The 21,296-nt window shown below is 37.8% G+C and overlaps 1 protein-coding gene across 1 annotated transcript; it reads right to left on the bottom strand.

Annotated features, from left to right (window-relative positions):
• Positions 1–3,257: 3,257 nt before the first annotated feature.
• On the bottom strand, positions 3,258–18,054 carry CRLF2 (cytokine receptor like factor 2). The gene is made up of 8 exons (XM_059466953.1): positions 17,979–18,054; positions 11,087–11,198; positions 10,210–10,382; positions 9,049–9,188; positions 8,127–8,289; positions 6,020–6,134; positions 4,866–4,950; positions 3,258–3,679 (listed from the first exon to the last, which is right to left on the bottom strand). The coding sequence occupies exons 1-8, from the start codon at positions 18,052–18,054 to the stop codon at positions 3,407–3,409; spliced, it is 1,137 nt and encodes a 378-aa protein (XP_059322936.1). The 3' UTR covers positions 3,258–3,406.
• Between the last annotated feature and the right edge of the window lie 3,242 nt (positions 18,055–21,296).

Below are 21,296 nucleotides of genomic sequence, written 5' to 3'. Positions count from 1 at the left end.
TGGGTTTATTGCAAAAGAAGCAACCATTTTCTGGTCAAAATTATGCATTTGATAGTTGAGCAAAGCATATTTCCAAGTAAATTTAAAGGCACAATTGTTAAAAAACAATAGCAAAAAAAAAATTGGGTGTAGAAGACTGTCTTCAGTAAGTTCTGTTACTTGTTTTAACAAAAGCATTATTTCCTCCTATTCTTCCTCTCACTGAAAATCAGACATGAAAAACAAAGCAAACAATAGAGATATTCAATTTATCAATATAAATTGGCCTGGTGCTGCTATTGCTAGCACATAAATTGTGTGAGGAAGAAATATACATTATGTTTGTTCCATTGTTGAGGAAATACTGTTCAATTAGTCTGGACTACCACATGAACCCCTTCCCTTCCTTTGGGATATAATGAGGGAACAGGCTATAGCATCTGAGGGACTCTTGCCTTTGAAGAACATGACAAGTTTTGAATAAATAAGAATGAAGACGTGAATGTTACTGTGTACTCTTCTTTTCACTGTGGGGAACTGAACAGGCCTTCTCCTGTCTGGCTGCTTAATTTGCTAATTTGTGGAAGTCTGCTCTGAGAGATGGAATGCATGTTTGTGTGACATCCAGGAAATGGGATGAGAGAGGAGAGGAGAGGAGAGGAGAGGAGAGGAGAGGAGAGGAGAGGAGAGGAGAGGAGAGGAGAGGAGAGGAGAGGAGAGGAGAGGAGAGGAGAGGAGAGGAGAGGAGAGGAGAGGAGAGGAGAGGAGAGGAGAGGAGAGGAGAGGAGAGGAGAGGAGAGGAGAGGAGAGGAGAGGAGAGGAGAGGAGAGGAGAGGAGAGGAGAGGAGAGGAGAGGAGAGGAGAGGAGAGGAGAGGAGAGGAGAGGAGAGGAGAGGAGAGGAGAGGAGAGGAGAGGAGAGGAGAGGAGAGGAGAGGAGAGGAGAGGAGAGGAGAGGAGAGGAGAGGAGAGGAGAGGAGAGGAGAGGAGAGGGATGGCAAAATGGTGGAAAATGGCAGATGGCAAAGGGTGATTGGGGAAGCCTCCAATACCCTCTAACAGTGAGCATGGTTAATCTTCTACAGTGTTTGTTAGAATCATCATCAGTACCTGGGGAAGACCTTTCCTGTTCCTTAAATTGTGTGTTTCATCACTCTGTAGAGATTCTTGTAGAGTTTATAAGAATTGGAAGGCTTTTCTTTTTTAAGTGATGGGGGAAGGGAGCTTTTGTTGAATGCAAGTAATTCCCTATATTTTGTTTTCATCTTGGGCAACATTTTTTAAATAAATATTTGAGCTATGTGGGTGTTTTATTTATTTTATTTCTAATATGTTACATAAAATGTAAGTGTGGTTGCATACATGCACAAAACCACCCTTTCTATCTATAAAACACAATACGAGATATATTTTGTTCTAAAAACTTACATTATTATAACATTTCGGGACAGCTGCTGAAACAGAATAATTCAATATGATGTTCTACTCTTTTTTTTTATTTTCAGAGTAAAATTTCAGGAAAATGGATGAAAATATTTTGAATCCAGACAGACAAGTAGTTGTGCCACAGAAAGTGGTTTAATTGAAGTAGCTAGCTTTGCAGGCAATCATATGATGTGGGCTGAAGAGGAAGCAACTAAACAATATATTCTGTGCTTTACTTCCCTCTTTGTTCATAGAATCATTACTGGAGCAGGTTCTTGTCTGTTGTAATTCACTGTAACTTATTTATTTCTAATGCAAGAATGACAATTTATATCATGTACAAAGAGCTGAGCTGAGATATTTTCTGCTCATCAAATTTTACAGAGCTTGAATTAGCTTAAAATTCAATGCATTCTGACAGTGCTATTGAAACTTTTCATGGCTACATTTCACAAAAATTTCCAGAAGTGGGCAGTGTGCAAAAAGCGCCCCCCAAACTTGCATACAAGGCAAAATTGTTTTCAGGATTATGTGAAATCCATGTTAATCTTGTGAGTGAACAGTCAAATCTGTGACAATGTCCAAAAAAGCTTGGGCAATGTGGCTGAACTGTCCTTCCAATTGAGTTTCCCACTTACTGGCCAGAAAATGTCTTTATTTTTCTTTGTAAAACAAACTGGAACCCTTAGACAAAGATCTTGGCACTTAATGATCCATATTATTGTTTACTGTTCTTGAAAAGATCTGGAATTGAAGTTTTTAAAGCACTGAATTAAAATATTTTACTAATCACAGTAATTTTCTGAAATGCACAATTTCCAATTTGCACATTAAATCAGAGTGTTTGCATAATGGAAGTATGTGATTGGCAAGGCTTATTCAGCTGATAAAGCCATTAATGACTGACTGATGTGCAGGTGAATAACTGCAGCTAATTCAGCACATAACCACACTATATCTTCTTACCCAGATGATAGGCACTTTTAACACTTAAATTTTATTACTAAATTTGCTTTCAAATAGCATGTAACATAAGTGATATGCAGAAAATCAGAATCATAAAGATTTTTTTTTGCCAAGTCTGATTGCTGAGTATATTGCATTTTAGATTTTAAATTAAACATACTTTAAAAGATGGTATGTTTAGAAAACTTTAAAATATTGTTCTAAACTTATTTTTAAACTTGCTAAAAAAACCCAAACTCCCCATTTTCTAAAGAAAAACAAAAGACTAGTATATGTGATATGAATAAGAAGTCCTAATTTGTGTATACAGCTGCTGATTGCACTAAACCCCAGTTCAAAATAAATGAAACTCAGTTAAACATAAATACTGTTCAAAATGAACTTCAGTTTTCTAAAATAAAGGCTGTAAGATGCTGACTATTCAAAAACTCTAAGACTTAGAGGGCATGACCTTCTGAGAAAACTTGATGCCCTGCTGTTCTAGAGGAAGCTGCCTACACAAGAAGTATCTGCAGGCTAAAATGTGATTCAATACTGTACATCCTTGCTCTTCTCTTCTTAGAATTGCCTTTATTCCTTCTCTATAAAACCTTTAAGGCGTGCCATGAAATGCAAAGTTAGGCAACAAAAATCTCTTTACATGAGACGGCAAAACCTCTTTATTTTCTCTCTTCATTTGGGAAGAGCAATGGTGTAGTTTGCCCTGCTCTACACACTCCATAAGCAGAAGGAGTACATCTCAGCTCTGCTGACATATATTATGGGAGAGCTCCTGGGCTCTCCTGTCCATAGAAGGAAAATGGGGCTTTGGGATAAACCCCAATTAGAAGAACAAATCCTGACTCTATAAATTATCAGGAGTTTGTTTCAAATACTTGAGTCTGCCTGAGAGATTGTAGCTGTTGGGAAAGTACAGATCTAAAAACACAGCCCAGTGTCTTTCTTGATGTAAATCTTTTCATGATGACCTTTTCTATTCCGTCACTCTCCCAGACTCATCAGGACTTTTATGGAATTTCCTAACACCTCCTGCAGCTTTTATAACATCACATACATGTCATCATTCATTATAATATGGAAGCCAGCAAAAGGAGCTGTAGTGTTGGGTGCTGGTATCAGGCAGGCAATCTCAGCTGCTTTGCCATCATTATTTTCAGCTGCTCCTGAAAAAGTGAAGATTTTTTCCAAAGGCCCCTGTTTGTCACTGTTCTTCCCATCTTCTTGCTGGCTTTCTGCCTCAGTGATGGACTCTGGTTCTTCATATTCCAGCTTGGTTTGCAACACCACATGATCATTTTTGTCTAGCCATTCCTAGAAAAATTAAAATGTTAATGTCAGCAGAGATGAGTTATCTGTCAAAAGAAGCCTGGTTGTACAGATACCAATTACCAGCTTTCCTTTCATATTGGTGTCTTTCCAGGATAAGCCAGGAGATGATGAAATAGAAGCAATGTAGAAAAGCAGGACATAAACTAACAGGACAGAAGAAAGACAGAGTGGCAGGAAAGCAGATAGGATTCCAGAACTGCACACAAACCCCTACTTATTCTTGAGACCACATAAAATACATTTTTGTATTTAATTAGGAGCCCTAGAAAACCTTGGATGTGTAAAATACCTGGTGGTCCCTCTTTGATAGTCTCATGCTTTCTTTGATCCAAGCACTGACTTAAACTAAATTAAGGCTAAGTTCAAATGAAGATTTAGGCAACATAACATATCTGTATTAATGCTTTAGTACTAATTTGAATTTTTATCTTTTTTCTTCACTTTGAGTTTAAAACTGTCTTTTTATATAAGAGTTTTCAGCTTGTCGCTGAAAAATTATTACTGATTTTTGATATTTCATTGGGGTTGAAAACGTAAATATTTAACCCATTTCCCCTTTAGAGGAAACTTACTAGCAATTAAGGTAAACACTAGAACAACTAACACAGAAAATTACACCACATATGTGATGAGTGACTCATAAGAAGCATTAAGAAAACAAAGGCAAAAACTGTGCTCGATTCATTTGATAGATATTCTGTGTCTAAAGGTTTTGTGAGCATGGACCTCTATGGCTGAGAGTGGATATTCCCTCCTGTGACTGACACCTGCAAAGCTGTGAGTGTGCCAGCCCTCACAGGTTCGGCACTTCACAAACACAAAGCACAAGATCAAGCGCCCTGACCTGTCATGTGCAGGAAAGGGTGCAGACACCACAATGTCATTTCAGTGCATATTGTGCCTCTCAACACCCTGAAATTCTTCTCCAGCAGTTTCTCTGTCTCTATTGCAAGTGCCTTTTCACGGTCCCAAAGCAGCACTGCACTGATTTTATGAGCATTTGCTCTGTGGATCCTCTTGGTGATGCCGCACAAGAGAGAGGGTTTGGGGCTTTTATCTTGGGTCAGAGATTCCTTGTCATAATGTCAGTGCAGAGCAAGGATCAGTAGCTACCTTCAAATTATTCTCAACATTTTGGAGTTTGCAGCTCAGCTAAGGTGATTTTTACCTGTAAGTTTCCATTATGATCATTGAAGAGATCAGCAAATGGGTATTTTGGGTCTGGTATAGCAGGCAGGACTGACATCTGAACCCTGCAAAACGGAAAAAAAAAAAATAAAACAAAAAAAAAAGTTTTGTTATAGCACAGTTATTCATACATACATTCAGCACAGTTCTGTACCCACATATATGTATTCTGCATTACAGTACTCTGTTCTTGATTTTTTTTTAATGTGTTCTAAAGTCAAAAAGCAGTTATAACAGTGTGATAACACCATCGGGGTAAGAGACTTTTTGGATAAATTTTCAACCCGATCCCGGTCTAGCAAAATCCAGACTTTACACAAACTTCCAGTTATTCAGCATGTGTCATTTTGCTCAATGCAGTAGTTGGACCTTGCACTCTCCGGTTACCTTCCCCTAGACAGGGAAGATGGTGTACCAACCAGCTGTATTGGCTGAGTTAGTGAACACAAATGTAAATGTGAGCCGTGGAAGTGCAGGAGAAAAAACTCAATTTATGAAATGAAAGGGTAACTAGAATCACAAATACTTTCATCTCTGAAAATATGTCAATTTTGGTGGCTTTTTCCCCACCAAAAAAGCCAAAATCTGGGGCTTTTGTGGGTTTGGTAGTCGTTTGGTAGTTGTTTGGGATTTTTTTAAATTGTAAATTCTAAACATGAACAGCATTATTCAACAGCCAATCTAAATATTGATATAGTCTTATTAAAGTTAAATGCACTCAAGCTTACTTTATCTTACTGTAAACAGACATTTTGATTGATTGATTGATTGATTGATTGATTGATGAAGGTTGAACAAAAGCATGTCCTTTCAGAAGAAGTAATTAGAAAAATTGGCTTCTCAGAATTTAGCTAAATTTCCTTAAAAGAGAAGAAATTAAGTGCAAGAGACAGAATTTTATCCTGAAACATTGTCTTTTACCAGAATTGTTCCCGTTTTGCAAATTAAAGGCCTGGGTGTTTGGAAGGCCAGGATGTATTATTCTTCAAACAGTGATTAAGCTGCTGACTTCTACATCTTCACCATGACTTCATTTGCCTGACAAGAATTTTCATCACAAGAGGCTTCATCCAGACTGACAGCTATATTTTCATGACATGGCTATTTAGTAGTAACCAATAAAACTATATTTACCTCTGCCACTTACACAGAAGAATCAGGAGGATAAGCATCATTAAGACTACTGCCAGTGAACAACTTAAAATAATTACTGTCTTTGACTGAGGAGTTATATCATCATCACATGAATCTAAGAATAATCACAAAAAGAGTATGTCAAAAACTTTCTTTTGCTTTAACTGTAAATGTACCTAATCATGCTAAAATACTGATTTTTCTTTAAAAAGAAAAAAAAAAAGCCAGAAATATTTTTAAGGACAAATAAGACAAGTGTAATTGTTCAATTGAGACTGAAAAGAAAATCTCTGCTTCCCCAAACCTTGCAACAAAATTAAATTGTGGTTTTATTTATCTAAATTGACCTGGTAAAGGAAAACAGAGGTGGCTTATAGGCAGTGTAGATGCATTATGAATGAATCAAGTATTTCTACTCACATTCATCACATTGCATTAACAGTGATAAAGCAACTTTGCGCCAAGATCTGCATGCATACACCAACTTACAATCATTGAAGCTGCAAATGCAAGTTTACATGTAGCCCTAATGTCTTATGTCTCAACAAAAAACAAACAATATCATCAAAGAAAGAGACAGCAAATCACAGGAGTTGATACCCAGAAAGTAACTAGAGGCAGGCTAAAACCTGACATGCAAGTATATAGAACTAATGAATTTGTGCATTTTCCTGCATTCTCAGCGTTCTTCCTGCAGCTTTTGCAATGCCACCTCAAACCTCTGCCTCCTACTGCTGGCCTTCTGGTCTCCACAGAAATGCCCAAACCCCTGGATGATTATTCATACAGAAGCAACTGTCCAGCCTGTTCCACCGCCTTGCTCTGTTTAGCTGCCAGGAAACCACAAGTAAAATTGTGACCTCCAGGTAAGTGAGGTCTTCAGAGTTTATGAAATTTCTTGAAGCATCACAGCTTCATCTGATTATAGATTTGGAGTCAATAACTCATTAAAATCCTGAAGAGAACTGCTTGCCCCAGTGAAGGAGTTGTGTCAATGTCACTTCTGATCCAGGGGCACGCAGAATCTCTTAACCACTTAGACTGCCTCCTCTGGGATGTCCTTCTTTGCAGGCACCTGCTGACAGCCTCTGGTCAAATGGCTCAGATAAGGCTGAGAAGTTGTCTGCTCTCAGAGGTGCAGAGGAAAACACTGTCCTTATTTCCTGAGGGCATTGCCAGCCACACCTGAGGGCGTGCTTGCAGGCTCACAATTTTCATAGTGGGAGAGTCTTCTCTGTAGGTCAGCACTGTGGCCGTGAGTGTACAGGCTACCTATGGTCCAGGATTTCATCCCAACTAGGTGGTCTTCAAGAGAGCTAATAGCCCATTGCATTTTAGAGAAGTCAGATCTTGTTACTCTGAACAATTGAGGCCTTCATAATTCTGGTAAAGTCTAATGAGTGGCAGTTTGTGCTTAGGTAACATAAATGTGTTTGTATGGTGTACATTCTTTTTTTTTTTTCCTGCAGAAAAACTGGGATTTGTTTTTGATGAGCAGTAGGAATACTGTTTGCATTGACAATCTAATTCATGTCAGTCACCCTCAGTTAAGTGCAACTGTCTGGTAAGAAAGCAGCGCTGATTCTGGCTTTGCTTCCCTTCAATCTCTTTTTCCCCATCCTCCTCGTTTCGATCAATCCAACATCCTTGGGCATCAGACCTCTGTGACCTGTGGTCCTGTAGTACAACTGGATGTACTTGCAAAAACTACCTTCAAAAATTAGACATCAGGGATTTTCTTAGAGTTCATATTTGATGTCCAAATATCATATACAGGCACTCCCCTTCAACACACACATCCACTGAGCCCTCATGCATTACATCACTGTCACTGGGGATCCTCAGTGCTACTGTAACACAGATAATAACACTCTTTACTGATTATGGCACTAATTGATAGCTTCAGGAGCCATAAGGAGCAAAGTGGATAGAGTCAAATTAAACAGGTGCAATTAAACATTTACATGAAATTTCTTTGATAACACAACATGGAGAACAATAGTACAATAACGCAACATTCATTTGCTGCATGTCCTCAGCTTCTTTTGCAATCACTCCTTCTTCTTTTGCACTTAGACTATATATATATATATATATTAGGTGTTACCTAATAACGTGCCATTCATCCAAAATGTTTCAGCTGCCCAGTCACTGCTGTATTTAACCACGTTGCAGTGTGGTACCAGTCTCGTCAGTCTGGCCCGGAAAGAGTAGCACTTCCTGGGATCGAAGCCTTGCTCTCCAATACTGCAGCACTTGGAGGTTCTGGACTGAGAAAGAAGGTTTATCATTGTCAATTCTGGTTTTTAAGACAGTGCTTCAAAATGCTGCACTCAGTCATGATCACAACTAGGACAGGGAAAAAGCCAATGCAGAACCTCAGAAACAAATGTTACCTTCTCTGAGTTTTGAGGAATTCTGTTTCTTGATTGACTTTTGACTATTCATATCCATTCCTTGTTGTGTGGTATTGAGTTGAAGGTCCTAACAATCATTGCATAGTGCACTATGTTACAGTTGCATATTTACAATACACAAAGACACTCAAATCCACAAAATATTTACAAGTTATTTTTGAGAATAGAAAGGTTTAAGTTAGTGAAATAGTGTTTGAAAATTCTTTACAGCTGATTTTAGAATAAATAAGAATCTTGTGTAATTTCTTTTTTTAACTACTGTTTCATTAGTTTTTCTTTTTTTTCTCTCTTCCTTAATCTGTTTTCTGCTTCTATCTTTCCAAACGCCTCTATTCTGAATATATGCCTTTTCCTTAGATTGCCCTCAGCTCTTAGGGTGGGAACTGCCTTTAAATTTATAACTTATTTCTGGAATGGTAGAAACCCAGAGTTCTAAAAATCTAGATGTTTTCTGCTAGCAGATATATTTGAAAATATAGTATGAGAGAAAATTTGGAAACAAACGTATTTTATATTCTATGGATATGCTTCTTCCAGCTCCTTCTAGTGTTGAATAAAAATGTGATGTCCCACTGTTTTCAATGTTGATTAAAAATGTGACATACAACTCACTTGCCACTCTTTGTCAAACTTGCTTTTGTACTGAAGCTCAAATCTCAAGCACCATGCATTTCTCTCAGGTTTATTACAGCTTACAGTAACAGTGTCCTCTTTCCAGAAGAAGGTCACATTTTCTGGTGGACTGGGCTTTACTGAGAAGAAGAGAAACAAATTTTGCTATAGCATCCTAAAATGAACTCTTGCCTTCTTGTATTATGAAAACTCTGCCTTCCTAATTTAAAGGCTTCACTCTGATCCTTGATATTTTCCTTTGTTACCTAACCTTTTTGAAATTAATTTTGTTATCAGTGGGTGTTTAATAGTGAAAATTTGAGGATCAGGCTGCAGTTTTCCATAATTTAACAGATATTGGTAAAATTAAGAGATATAAAACCATTCTCAAAGTTTGAAGCCTTGACAGATTTGTGTTTAATCCCTTTTGCTAAAATGTTATTAAGAAGTTTGGAATATATAAATTTTTTCAGATAATTGTCCATTGTATATATTCTGTGTGATTTCTATTAGGAAAAAAATCGTTCCACTTTGAATGATGTAGGTATGCAAAATTCCAGAAGTTTTGGATAAATTAATCTCACACCAGATGGTAAATATGTATTTGGGGACAGTAAAGATTCAATAAAAACAGGAACATATCTCTACTACTAATAGGATGTCGCTTTTACTCTGCCAGACTGTACCATAGCCACTCAGCTAATTTCTATTGGCATCAATGATGGTTTTGTGACAGCATCTTTGACAAGAAGCAGTTTGCTGCCTGGTATTGCATGAAAAACAGCAAAAGAATGAAGGTTGAAAGTATGAGAAATATCACACAGTCAGCACTAAGACAAAAAACTATTCATTTTCTTGCTCAGCAGGCCTGCACTAGACAAAGAACACCCATATATATATATATATATATATATTTAGTATTTTCCTTTGGATTTTGAAATTGTATTTTGGGACAAGTCTGACTGTCCAATGTTGTCTCACTTAACTGCAGCTGCACACAAGCCTATGTAACTACAGCATGGAACAAAAATCAGCATGAAATAACTGTAGTTTTGTTTTGATGTGCACAAAGATAACATTTTATATGCCATATAAAAGATTTCTTCTCAAACTTAGAGAACTGGAAAATCTGCCAAAGTAGTCATGATTTTTCATACTTACTGTAAAAATCAGCTTTTAGATTTTTAGAAAAAAGCACATCACTTCCATTGCTGTTCCTGATAGAAATGGTAAGGGTAGGTCCTTCTGTCTCAAAAAGACATCCAGAATTATAATCTTGATCCAATAAATAGGTGGTACATGGCTTCCAAACTTTGTTCTTGCCTTCACCAAATCTGTAAGTGAAATAATATTGGTAAATGGAAAACTTAAAAATTAAGTTAATGAAATTTTTAATGCTTTTTTTTTTTTCTTCAAATGTTACGTCAAGGGAAGTCTGAGTTTTTATTGAAGTGACAAATTTCATAGTGGTGTGAGGGAATTCACCACCCAAACTTCACCTAATTTCCAGCCCTGGGTTTGGATGCAGTCTGAAATATTCAAGTTTTGTTCATATTGTTATTTTCTAATAAGGGAATGACTTGCTCAAACAGATGCTCTCATGATCCTGTTTTCAAGATGTACTGTGAAAAGTTCTTCCATATATATAACCCAGAAAGAAAATATAAGCACTATGACTGTCTTTAACCAAAATATTACGCTTCTGTTAGTCATTAATGATCTCAGTTAATAAGGCAAATATATACATATACGTGGAGAAAACATTTTTGATGGTGTAATTAGCATCAGCAATGCACAGAAGAGGGACAATGACAGAAGAGGGACAAATGTTTCATATTATGTCTGCTGTGACTGGTTACTCCCCAGGTTTATTGATTTGTATGCTTTTGTAAGTTGTGAATATAAACAAGTTTCATGCTGGATATTAAGAAATATTAAAAGAATTTCTAGTTCAGAGAAGACTCAAATGGGTTTGGATATTTCATTGTCCCTAAGTAAATCCTTTAACAAGAGAGGAATTGGCACTGACAATACTCACGTGTAAAAAAATGACACATTCTCATTGGGAAAAAGCTCTCTTGTTGCCCATGTGATCTGCATCTTCTCGTTATTGAAGTTGATTATTGTGGTGTTGATGGCATCTTCCCCACCTGCTTAGGACATTTACAGAGATTATGATTTCAGGAGTGAGGATGAAAAGCATCCCTTGACGTTAGTAGGCTGTCAGTGTCTCTGGGTCTGGATTGAAGGCACTTTGAGACGGTAGTTCATGTTCGGACTCAGGTGTTTATTATTTCTTATCAGTAAAACAGTCTCGCAAACCCGAGTTCAGCAGCTTTTCATTAGAAGGCACAAAATGGCTCACAATCTCTTGTTACAAGGTCTTTTAAGACTAAACTATCCAATTAAGAACTGTCACATAGATTATTTTCCCTTTTAACCCAATAACTGATCCCAAAGAGCCCCCAGTGGGGACTTTTCTGCCCAACTACAAAATGCCACCCAAACCCATGGAGAAGAAGGAAGAAGAAGCATGAAGAAGAAACCCAGGAGGACACCCTGTGCCCTCCATCTTGCTTCCATCCACAACATACTAAAAATCCCAAAACCTAAATTTCTCACCAAGTGATACACCTACACCAACACCTCTCTATAACCTATTTCACACTTTTGTGGATTCCAGTCTATCTTGAAGTCTAGGAAACTTTCTCCATGAATGAGGATCAAAGTCAGTGCTCCCCTGAGGGTCAGGGCACCCCAGAGCAGACAGAGAAATATTCCTGGTGCCCTGGGTTTCCACAGTAGGAAATCAGTATTTCTAAGATATGTATGCAATAGGCTCAGATGATCATAAAACAAGAAGACAAAAGAACGTCCAAACTACAAGGAAATAGAGTAAAACAACTTAGAGAGGTTGAAATTAGAATTTCAAAATAAGGAAATGAAGGCATGCACAGTGACACAAGAGACTTGGCCACATGGTCCCAGGACCAAAAAGTGTAGGCTGGGCCACGTTCCTGCACTGCATGAGGTGTACACCTTGAGGACAACTTTCCCCAAAATAACTGCTGAAGAAATCTGGGAACGAACACTGTAGGGAACACCTGTGAAAACTGTCAGATGTTTGCTGTGAGAAACCAGGAACTAACACCAGAAATGCAGACCAGTCAAGACCCACAGGAAAACAGAGCAGATCAGCACAAGTAAATGCATTGCATTTTTGATCTATGGCCCGTTCCGCCTTAAGTACAAGCACGATCATTTAATGTCCCCTGACTGCACGCAGACATTATTTCCTCTCCGATCATCTCCTTGACACTGTTCTTGCTAGGGACACAGGATTCCACAATCAGACATTGAAGATAAACCTGACATTGAAGAAATGAAGAAATTAAGAAGGCAGAAGGATTAGAATTCCATTCTATATAAAAATTTGCTTATTTTGCATTCTATAAGATGTGAAATTGTGTTTACTTGAGTGAATAAAGAGAAAGAAAATGTATCATCAAGAAACCATTTGAAGGCAAAATTTTCAGACTTCTCCAGCTGTGAAGTGTCTACCACTAAAATTATTTGTTGGAATATTCCTGTCTGGAAGGAAAATACAGGATTTTAGCTTTGATCGCTGTGTACATTTCATGCTCCTCTGGACTTTTGAAGGGGTTTAAAATTTTAAAATATTTCTTATGGGCTTTTCATTATATCCAGTCATTTAAATTATTTCATGGTTAACTATTCTCATGGATGCTATCTTTTGCTCTGTAATCAACATGAAGAACATGAGACATGGGTTCAAGTAAGCATTTTGCCTATTTTCATGCCTTTATCTGTGTCTAGGTGCTTTATGACTACTCTAATTAGAGTTAAAACATTTTTGTTTGTGTTGTAACACATAGTCTTTTCAAAAGCATTCATGACAGTTATAGCAAAAATTCAGGACATACTGGGTAGATGTACCTTCAGGTTTCTGCTATGTGACTCGTGGAGCTGTGGAAAAAAGATTCTGCTCTGCTCTTACTCAAGAAAAGGACTTGAAACTACATCCTCCATCTCTTACCTACTGCCTGCAAACTTGTTTTGTATTGTTTTCTCCAACAGAAAAAGTTGTTTACATGCTGAGGCAAAAACAGAAGCAAAAAACCTTAAAAGGTGTCATAAAGTGGAGTTTATTCAGCCAGTTCTACCTCTGTTGCAACAAAGTACCTAAAACAAAGAAGCTCATTTTACATAAGACTTCAAGCTCTTTGTAATTCCCTTGTGCAGGTCTAAGAGATGATCTTGTCTTTTACTGAAGCCACGAAGAAATATGCAGGCAAAGTGCCTAACAGTGGATTCTTGGTCTATGATTGTACTACTACATTTTAATTTTTATGGACTACTTTAGCATGGTTGTGCTGTGCAGCATGTAATGTAACTGAAATCCTTTAATTTTTGGATTTAGATTTTCTGAAAAACTAGTTTAATGTATATTTAATGTGCATTAGGTGTATGTTCTCCATCCTTAAGTAAAATTGACATAATGAAAAAGCCTATACATGTTAGAATGGAGAATATTGTAATGTCCTGAGATAATTTTTATTACTATATAATGAATCCTTTCCATTCCCTTTAGAAGTTACAGAATATATACTTTCTACTTTTAGATAATTAGTCTGATTGCCTGTATTTTCACTTTGAGAAAAAACTGCTAATGATCATGCTTCAATTATGAAAATAAGAACAGGAAGAGTACTTGCTTTCTTAATTGCATATTTTCAAGGGTAATTAATTTCAAAATTAATTTCTGATGCTGTTTCTATGTGTACAATATTTGGGCAGAATGACAGAAAGCAAAATGTTCTTTGTAGGGTATGTTTTTGAATCTTCCACAAGACTAGGCTGCTCAGAGCCCCATCCAACCTGGCCTTGAACAATTCCAGGGATGGGGCACTCACAGCTTCTCTGTGCAAGCTGTTCCAGTGCCTCACCACCCTCACAGTAAAGAACGTTTTCCTAACACCTAATCTAAATCCAGTCTCTTTAATTTTAAGGCCAGCACCCCTTGTCCTGACACTACATGCCCCTTATAGAAAGTCTCTTTTCATCACAATTGATCTGAGGTGTTCAGTCAATTTGGTCACAGGGGCTGTGCAGGTACAGAACAAAAGAAGGAAAAGGGAAAAAGGAGTTTATAACATAAATATAGAACACAGTAACAGAGGCAAGGAAAGTAAAAGCTTGTTTTAAATATCTCAAAAAGGAAAAAAACTACAATGCTGTGAGTTTTATCCCTCCAAGTTTGGAATTCTGAAACAATACTATAATGCTTATTCTTTCTAAATTCATTTTCTCTTACTGGACAGTATAAATAACTTCTTTTTTCTTTTTCTTTGCAAATTATTTTTCTGAGGAAATTGTTAGAATTAAGAGGGTTAACGCTGGTTCATTAATTGTGAGAGAGAGCACACAGAAATTGCTTATCCAAATTTTTTTTACACATCTGACAATTAATGTGGTGACAAAATTTAGACTGATTTTGCCTCTCAGCTAGGTGATCTGTGTTTGGGAATCTCTTTGAACCGGTGACTATATATCCTACAACCTGCCAGCAGAGAAGTAAAGATCTGGTAAAGTTGTAAGCCACCCTTCCATCTCTGTGCAGGTCAATTGTTGAAACCCTTTTTTCAGGGTGCCAAATTTTCCCTCAATACCAATGTGAAAAGGGCACCAGCATTAAAGCCCTGAATCCCATAGCATTCTTTCAAGGGGGAGATTGATCTTTTCACACTCCCAGTGGGTTATTTGAGGTATGGCTGGCTCTAGAGATGGATACTAGTAAGGAAACCAGAGGAATCCCATGGCATTTCCACACAATCAAAGTGGACACCGACTAGCCTGTTGGAAGGCAAAAAAAAAAGACACCAATTAATTCTGAACCTTAAACAACACTCTTTGTTCTCTATTTTTTCAAATGTATTATAACTCTGCACTACTTATTAGAGGCTGAATCTTCAATTCAGAGGTGAAGACTACATCTTGGGTTTGGTGGTGAACATTTTTGTATGGCAAAGAATATCAGTTTGACTCCAGTCCTGAAGTGATTTATTCATGGACCTAACTCTGAGTAGTTGACTTCAGCAGGATTGGTCAGATTGTATCGACTTAACAGCATAAATAAAAATATCTAAATCAGAATATTTTTCTGCAAAATATCCCTACATATTATGAATTTAAATGCTGGGATTTTAAAATCAAAGTATAAACTCCAACAACTGCAGTTATTTGTGTACTAAAAGGGAAGGCAATACATTATTAAATTCTTTAACAAGAAATAGAAAGTTAATTGAAATTGAATAGAAATGATAGTAAACCATCTGGTGATATATACATATTCTTTCCTTTGCTCCCATTTAAAAAAAAAAAATTTCATAAAAAATCAGTTTCAACAGAATTAAGTAGGTATGTAGGACAGAATCTTACCAATATTTTATCATTAAAGACTTGTTTTCAGAGCTCTAGTTGGAGAAATTTTCTTCTGTGCTTCCTAATTTCATGAGTTGTGAAGCCTTTTTGAATGTAGTATGAGTTGTACTTTTTGTAAATGTACAGTAGGTATTTGCATGTATCTTTTGAAATTATGACATGTATATTTTGCATAATTTAAATTTCAAAATGAAGGCATGCATAACCTAAGTGAGTTTCTTTAAAGTTTAGTGTAAATTGGCATCAAGTCTTCTGAGGATATATACAGTTTATCTGAAATATATTTTTTCTTTTTGATGATGTTTCCCTTGTCATTAACTGAAAAGGTGTTTGGTTCAAAGCAAGTATACACCTATACTTCTGCAGGAAGAATCATTTGTATCTTTTGTTAGTGGAAAGAGAAAGAGGATAGAGAAGACAATTTCTGTCCCTTTATTTATGATGGAAATTTTTTAAATTCATCTGTGACACCATAGATCACTCTCAGCTGATATGTCAGCTCTCCCACAGTAATTGCAAATATTTAAAGCCTTTTTTTAATTGTGATCCTGGAGGCATACAATACACCAAAGCAACACATTCATAATTATTCTTCCTATTACAATAATGGATAGATGAAAAGGTCAAAAATGTTATGAACAGGCAGTCCCTGGGCTAAAAGAGGTGGCACAACTTTCTGTCTGAAGATGAGCTCCTGGTCTACCTAGGTATGCAGCATGCTGCAGTGCTGGAGGATATATACCAGTGCCCTGGAGCAAGAGCTTCAGAGAAATTATCCAAGCCCACACTTCCATAAAACCAGACAGGGACTGGTAAGGTGTCCCACAATACTTGAACATCACAAGCCCTGCTGGCCACCTAATTCTTCTGAGGACAGAGAAGCATGGAAAATACCACTATGGTGTGTGGAGAAAGTAGTTCTACAGGGGAAAAAAAAACAACATTTCCTTGAGTAAAAAATTATGCAAATGCAACCATGAGAAAGAATATGAGCAAGTACATTCCACCTCCTTTCTATTTTTCAAAGTTTATTACTGAGAAAAGATACTACTGAAAGGGAACATGTAAAAAGGCTAAATGTCATGGAACAAATTTTTAAAAAAAGAAAGGGAGAGGCAGAATATCAATCTTCAAAGATAACAGAATGAAACATGCATGTACTGGAACAGTTGCAACCTCATTGATGCATAACAAAGAAGAAAAAACACTTTTGATTTCCTTAGACTGATGAAACCTGATAAGTAACCACATGTTGAACTTCCACATGTTGCAGTACTCTGTAGAGAAACTACTGGAGAACAAGACCGAGATCTGAACTTATAGTCTTTAGTTAACCTTCATGTTGATGAAGGAAAGTTTTATTTTTTTGATAGCAAGATATGTAGGCGAAAGTGCCGTTAGTGCACAAGGCTGCTGAATTGAAAGCATAGGACAGAGAATGAATAGCAAAAATCTTTTCAAGAAGAGGAAAAATGCCAGCAAGTGAAAGTTCTTAATAGATATATTGAGACAAGGTATAATTCTTATAGCATAATTCTTAGAATCCACCAAATTCAGTGCTTTGGTGTTTTTCTCAGAAGATCGCTGACCATTGCCAGGCATCACAACACTGCATAAAATCGGTACCAGAGCTCTAATTTTCAAATTTTGTTCCACAAAGGCATGCCATGAGCACTGCATGGCTATAGGTGATTGCCATCTCGGGGCAGAGAAATCACTTTCTCTCGCAGGACAGCCAGTGACTCACAGGGACAATCAACCCTGGGGAATCAGGCGGTGCAGCATTGCCAGAAATGGTATTTATTTACCATATGTGTGGCAGAACAGAGATGTAACTTATAGGTTGATAGCATGAGATCATAACTTTAAAGAATTTCTTTTTCCTTATAAAGTGAATGACAGGGAATGTGTGGGAATTTAACTCGAGTGAAGATTAGATTTTTGATGTAAGTGTTGAGCTTTATTTTTTATTTCTGTAGTAATGCATTTATCTTTGACAAGCTATAAGTAATGGCATTGCAGATAAATACCTAAGACAGAGATGTTCTTAGGTAGCCAAACAACTGGTCTCTAAGAATTTTGCTGTGTAATAGTATTTTGATCTTGATGCTTTCTCAGGAACAAAGTATTGCTGATCTTTTCCCATAGTGTTCTTTTACAGTACTAAGTGCAGAAATCTTACCTTGCATGTCTTTTATCCTTCTTTTTTCACCGAAGGGTATTCTTTTTTGGCTGCAATCTACTCTGTTAGAAAACTTTCATAGAAATCTGTTATATTTTGCTTTTTAGAAGACCACTTTCATTTCTGCTGGATATTAATTTTTGTTTGGTTCAATCTTCTAATCAAAAAAAGCACTGAATATTCTAACACATGAGGTAAAATATACACAGAAATATTGATATATACACAGAAATATTGCTAGCTGATAAATCAATTTCTAAATAAATATATGGGGATTTGAACTTACCAGATGATTGTGACTGAGAAGCCACCATATTGCCTAGTATGAAGATCATTGAATATGCTTGAAAGATGAGTCTCATGGTTGGAATGACTGTGAAGAGATGAGTAATCATAATCTCTGGATTTACTATTTGATCACTTTGTACCAGATGATGGAGGGAAGTGGAGGAAATGACAACAGGAAATAAAAGATGGCTTATCAATAGCTACAAACAAATCAGAAGTAACGGACCTTCTTCATACAATGAAAAAAAACATATAATTAGAATATGAGTATCTCTTTTCCCAGCTTTATCTTCTCACAGCTGTAGCAATCAGAGGAGACCATAGCCCTGATGCAAACCAGGACGAGGCAGCTGTGCAGAGGTGTGACCACAGAGTATCACAGAATCAATCACAGAGGCACACAACACGCAAGGTTGGAAGGGACTGCAGTGGGTGCACCTGGTCCAATCTCCCTGCTCAGGCAGGCTCATTCCACAGGCCCAGGATTGTGCTCAGGTAGTTCTTGAATATCTCTAGTGAGAGAGATTCAACAGCCTCTCTGCACCATCTCTTCCAGTCACATGCATAGTAAATTTCTTCCTCATATTCAGGTGGAATTTTCTGTGCATCAGTTTCTGCCCATTGCCTCTTGTCCTATTGCTTGTCACCCCAAGAAGAGCCTGGCCCCATCTTGACACCATCCCTTCAGAAATTGACAGACATTGATGAGGCATCAGGAAATGTACAGTAGCCTTCTTCTCACACAGGGGCTCTCTTGGGCAGATGATCAAGTCAGTCATGGTGCATGTGAAGTGCCCTGGGCACATACACCATGCTGCCTGAGACCCCTGAACAACATTTTGCTGCAAATTTCTCGAGACTAGGAGCTTGTCTGCCATGCCTGGTATGGATGGCTGGGAGTACACTCAGAAGTGCTGCCATGATTTTTTTTTTTTTTGGCTTGTTTTGATTCCTCTTAGATCCCTACCTGAAATGTTCACAGTCCCAACAGATCTGTTTGTCCAATGAGACCTTTTTCAGCTTAGTCACATCATCAAAGTCTGCATGTCCCAAAAATACCCATTCAAATCTCAGTAATTCTTGGAAACCCCAGCACAACTGTCTGACACACATAACAGTATTATTTTAACTGTCTGGTCCCTGCTTTGATCAAGTTCCTCCAGGGAGTCATTAATTCCTGGAACTAAAGTAACAAGCAACACAAACGTCAAATACTAAACTAGGTCGTAGGTGACAGTTAATGGAAAGCTAATATCACTCATGCTTTCCACAGTCAGCATTGCAAAAGTCAGTGAGATAAACAAAGGCAAAGGTCCAAAATCCTCTGGTTCCTCAGGACATGGTGACCCCCATATGTCCCTCTTTGGGTTAAAAACCACATTTTTCTTCCAAAAATGAGTCTTATCTGTCCTTAGAGAACATGTGAGTGTGATGGAGGCAAATTTGTCCCTTTCTGCTTTTCACACAGGTAAAATACACTGGGCTTCAGAGCTCTTAAGGTAGTTCATTGTTAGGAGGGAAGGGCTAGAGGAAGACAACAAACAAAGAAAGATATCTAAAACACCTCTTGGATTATAATTATTTTGATTTTGAGACGTTACATCTAAAACAAGGTCTAATTCTCAAGCAGCAACATCACATTTTCACTCACCTTTTCCTTACACTATGTATGTTGGTACCACAAGTCCAATCCCTCCCACCAGTCTTCTTTTTGTACACTGAGGTCAAACAAAAATGAGCCAAAAATCTCTCCTTTTACTACTTTGGAACCCAAACCTAGGCTGAGGTCCTGCATAATAAAAATGACATCTAGGTCAAACAAGCTGCTTGCATTAAGCTGATGCATTGTTGAGCTATTTTTGCTACTGCTGAGAGAAATATCAGATTTGGCACTGAGGGATGTAGGGCTTTGGCGCCTCCCACCTCCCTCCCATGCTGTCAGATAGTGGCCCAACCACCTACCTTAGGTTCTGTTTACTGGAAACCAGCTCTGATTACGTGATTTGACTTTTTTTTTACAATCTTAGTCCGTGAACTGAGCAGCTGTGAGTGATACCATAAGATCTGTTCCCCTGGAGGACTTTTCCTGCCTGCCTGCAGGAGTGTGCTTGATTAACTTGCCCGTGTCCTCTGGGTCACTGCTCTCAAGAGGACAAGGACAGAGAGTTCTCACAACGTGGCCCCTCTTCAGGGCTCACACACAGAGCTGTTGGATTGTTTGGACTGACAAAACAAGATTCATCCTGCACTCATGCAGGAATGGGGAAAGCAAATGGTGAAGGTGAGATGAAAAGTAGCAGCCAGGGATTCTGATGCTGACTGCTGGAAGAGAAAAATCTTATCAAGACACACAGAGGATGAGAACAATGCAAGTAATACAAGCAAATTAAAAGAAGCCCTTTTGACTTCATATTTCATTTTGGATCAAACTGCACAGACAGATCTTGGCCCTCTGCCAGCTCATCTACCCACAGCAGCCGCTCTTGGGTGGCTGCACTCGCCAGCTGCAACTTCCAGCACCCCTGCTAACTTTCATCAGTTTCCTTCCTCTCTTTTTATTCCCCTTTCTGTAATTTCATTGGTGGTGTTAAATGAGTCTTGGATCACCACGTAGTTCAGCAAAGAAAATTGTCCCAATTTAGTTTTTTTCTTCACTTAGAGCCAAAGCAATCAATAGTCTGTGAGTAATTTTCATTTATTTTTACTTACTTATTCATGGCCTTGGTCATAGCCCCCATGTAAAGCCCTGAAAAACAGCAAGATTATCTCTTTTTGCAGAAATGAATCCTTTTCATATGTAGCAGTAACAGGATGTGATTTCAGTGTGCTTTGAGTAAATGGGATAAAATGAACAATGAACCATATATATAAAGCAGTGAGTCCCATCACTCCATGACAAATCAGTTTAGTCAATTTGAGACAGTGCAGCCCATTGTTGTGACAGGGGAACCTGATTCCCTGTCTTAATATGCTGCAAAATGCATGTGTAAAGATCTCTACTGCACACTTTGGACTCATCTTGTACCCATGGGAAAAGCCTAGGGGAGCAATCTTCAAGTGTTGCTAGAATTTTAAAAATTCACACTCTTAAACAGTCACTTTTAAAAGTGCAACTTGGTGGTCTGTCCCTGTATCATCATGGCTTGGCCTTTCCTGGCTTTTTTTTATGAATGACAGGAAAGAAGTGAGGGGAAAAAAACCAAGCAAAGGTGGCAGGTGGACTGCATGGATGAACAAGGAGCTCCTACGTAAAATAAGACATGAAATGAATTCTACACACAAGAGTTGGAATCTGGTTGATCTTTCAGAGACAGGG

The sequence above is a fragment of the Ammospiza nelsoni genome, chromosome 2 (genome assembly GCF_027579445.1).
Source record: "Ammospiza nelsoni isolate bAmmNel1 chromosome 2, bAmmNel1.pri, whole genome shotgun sequence".
NCBI classification, from domain to species: domain Eukaryota; kingdom Metazoa; phylum Chordata; class Aves; order Passeriformes; family Passerellidae; genus Ammospiza; species Ammospiza nelsoni.
The sequence above is the reverse complement of the archived record's forward strand: the minus strand, read 5'-3'. Positions and strand labels throughout refer to the sequence as shown.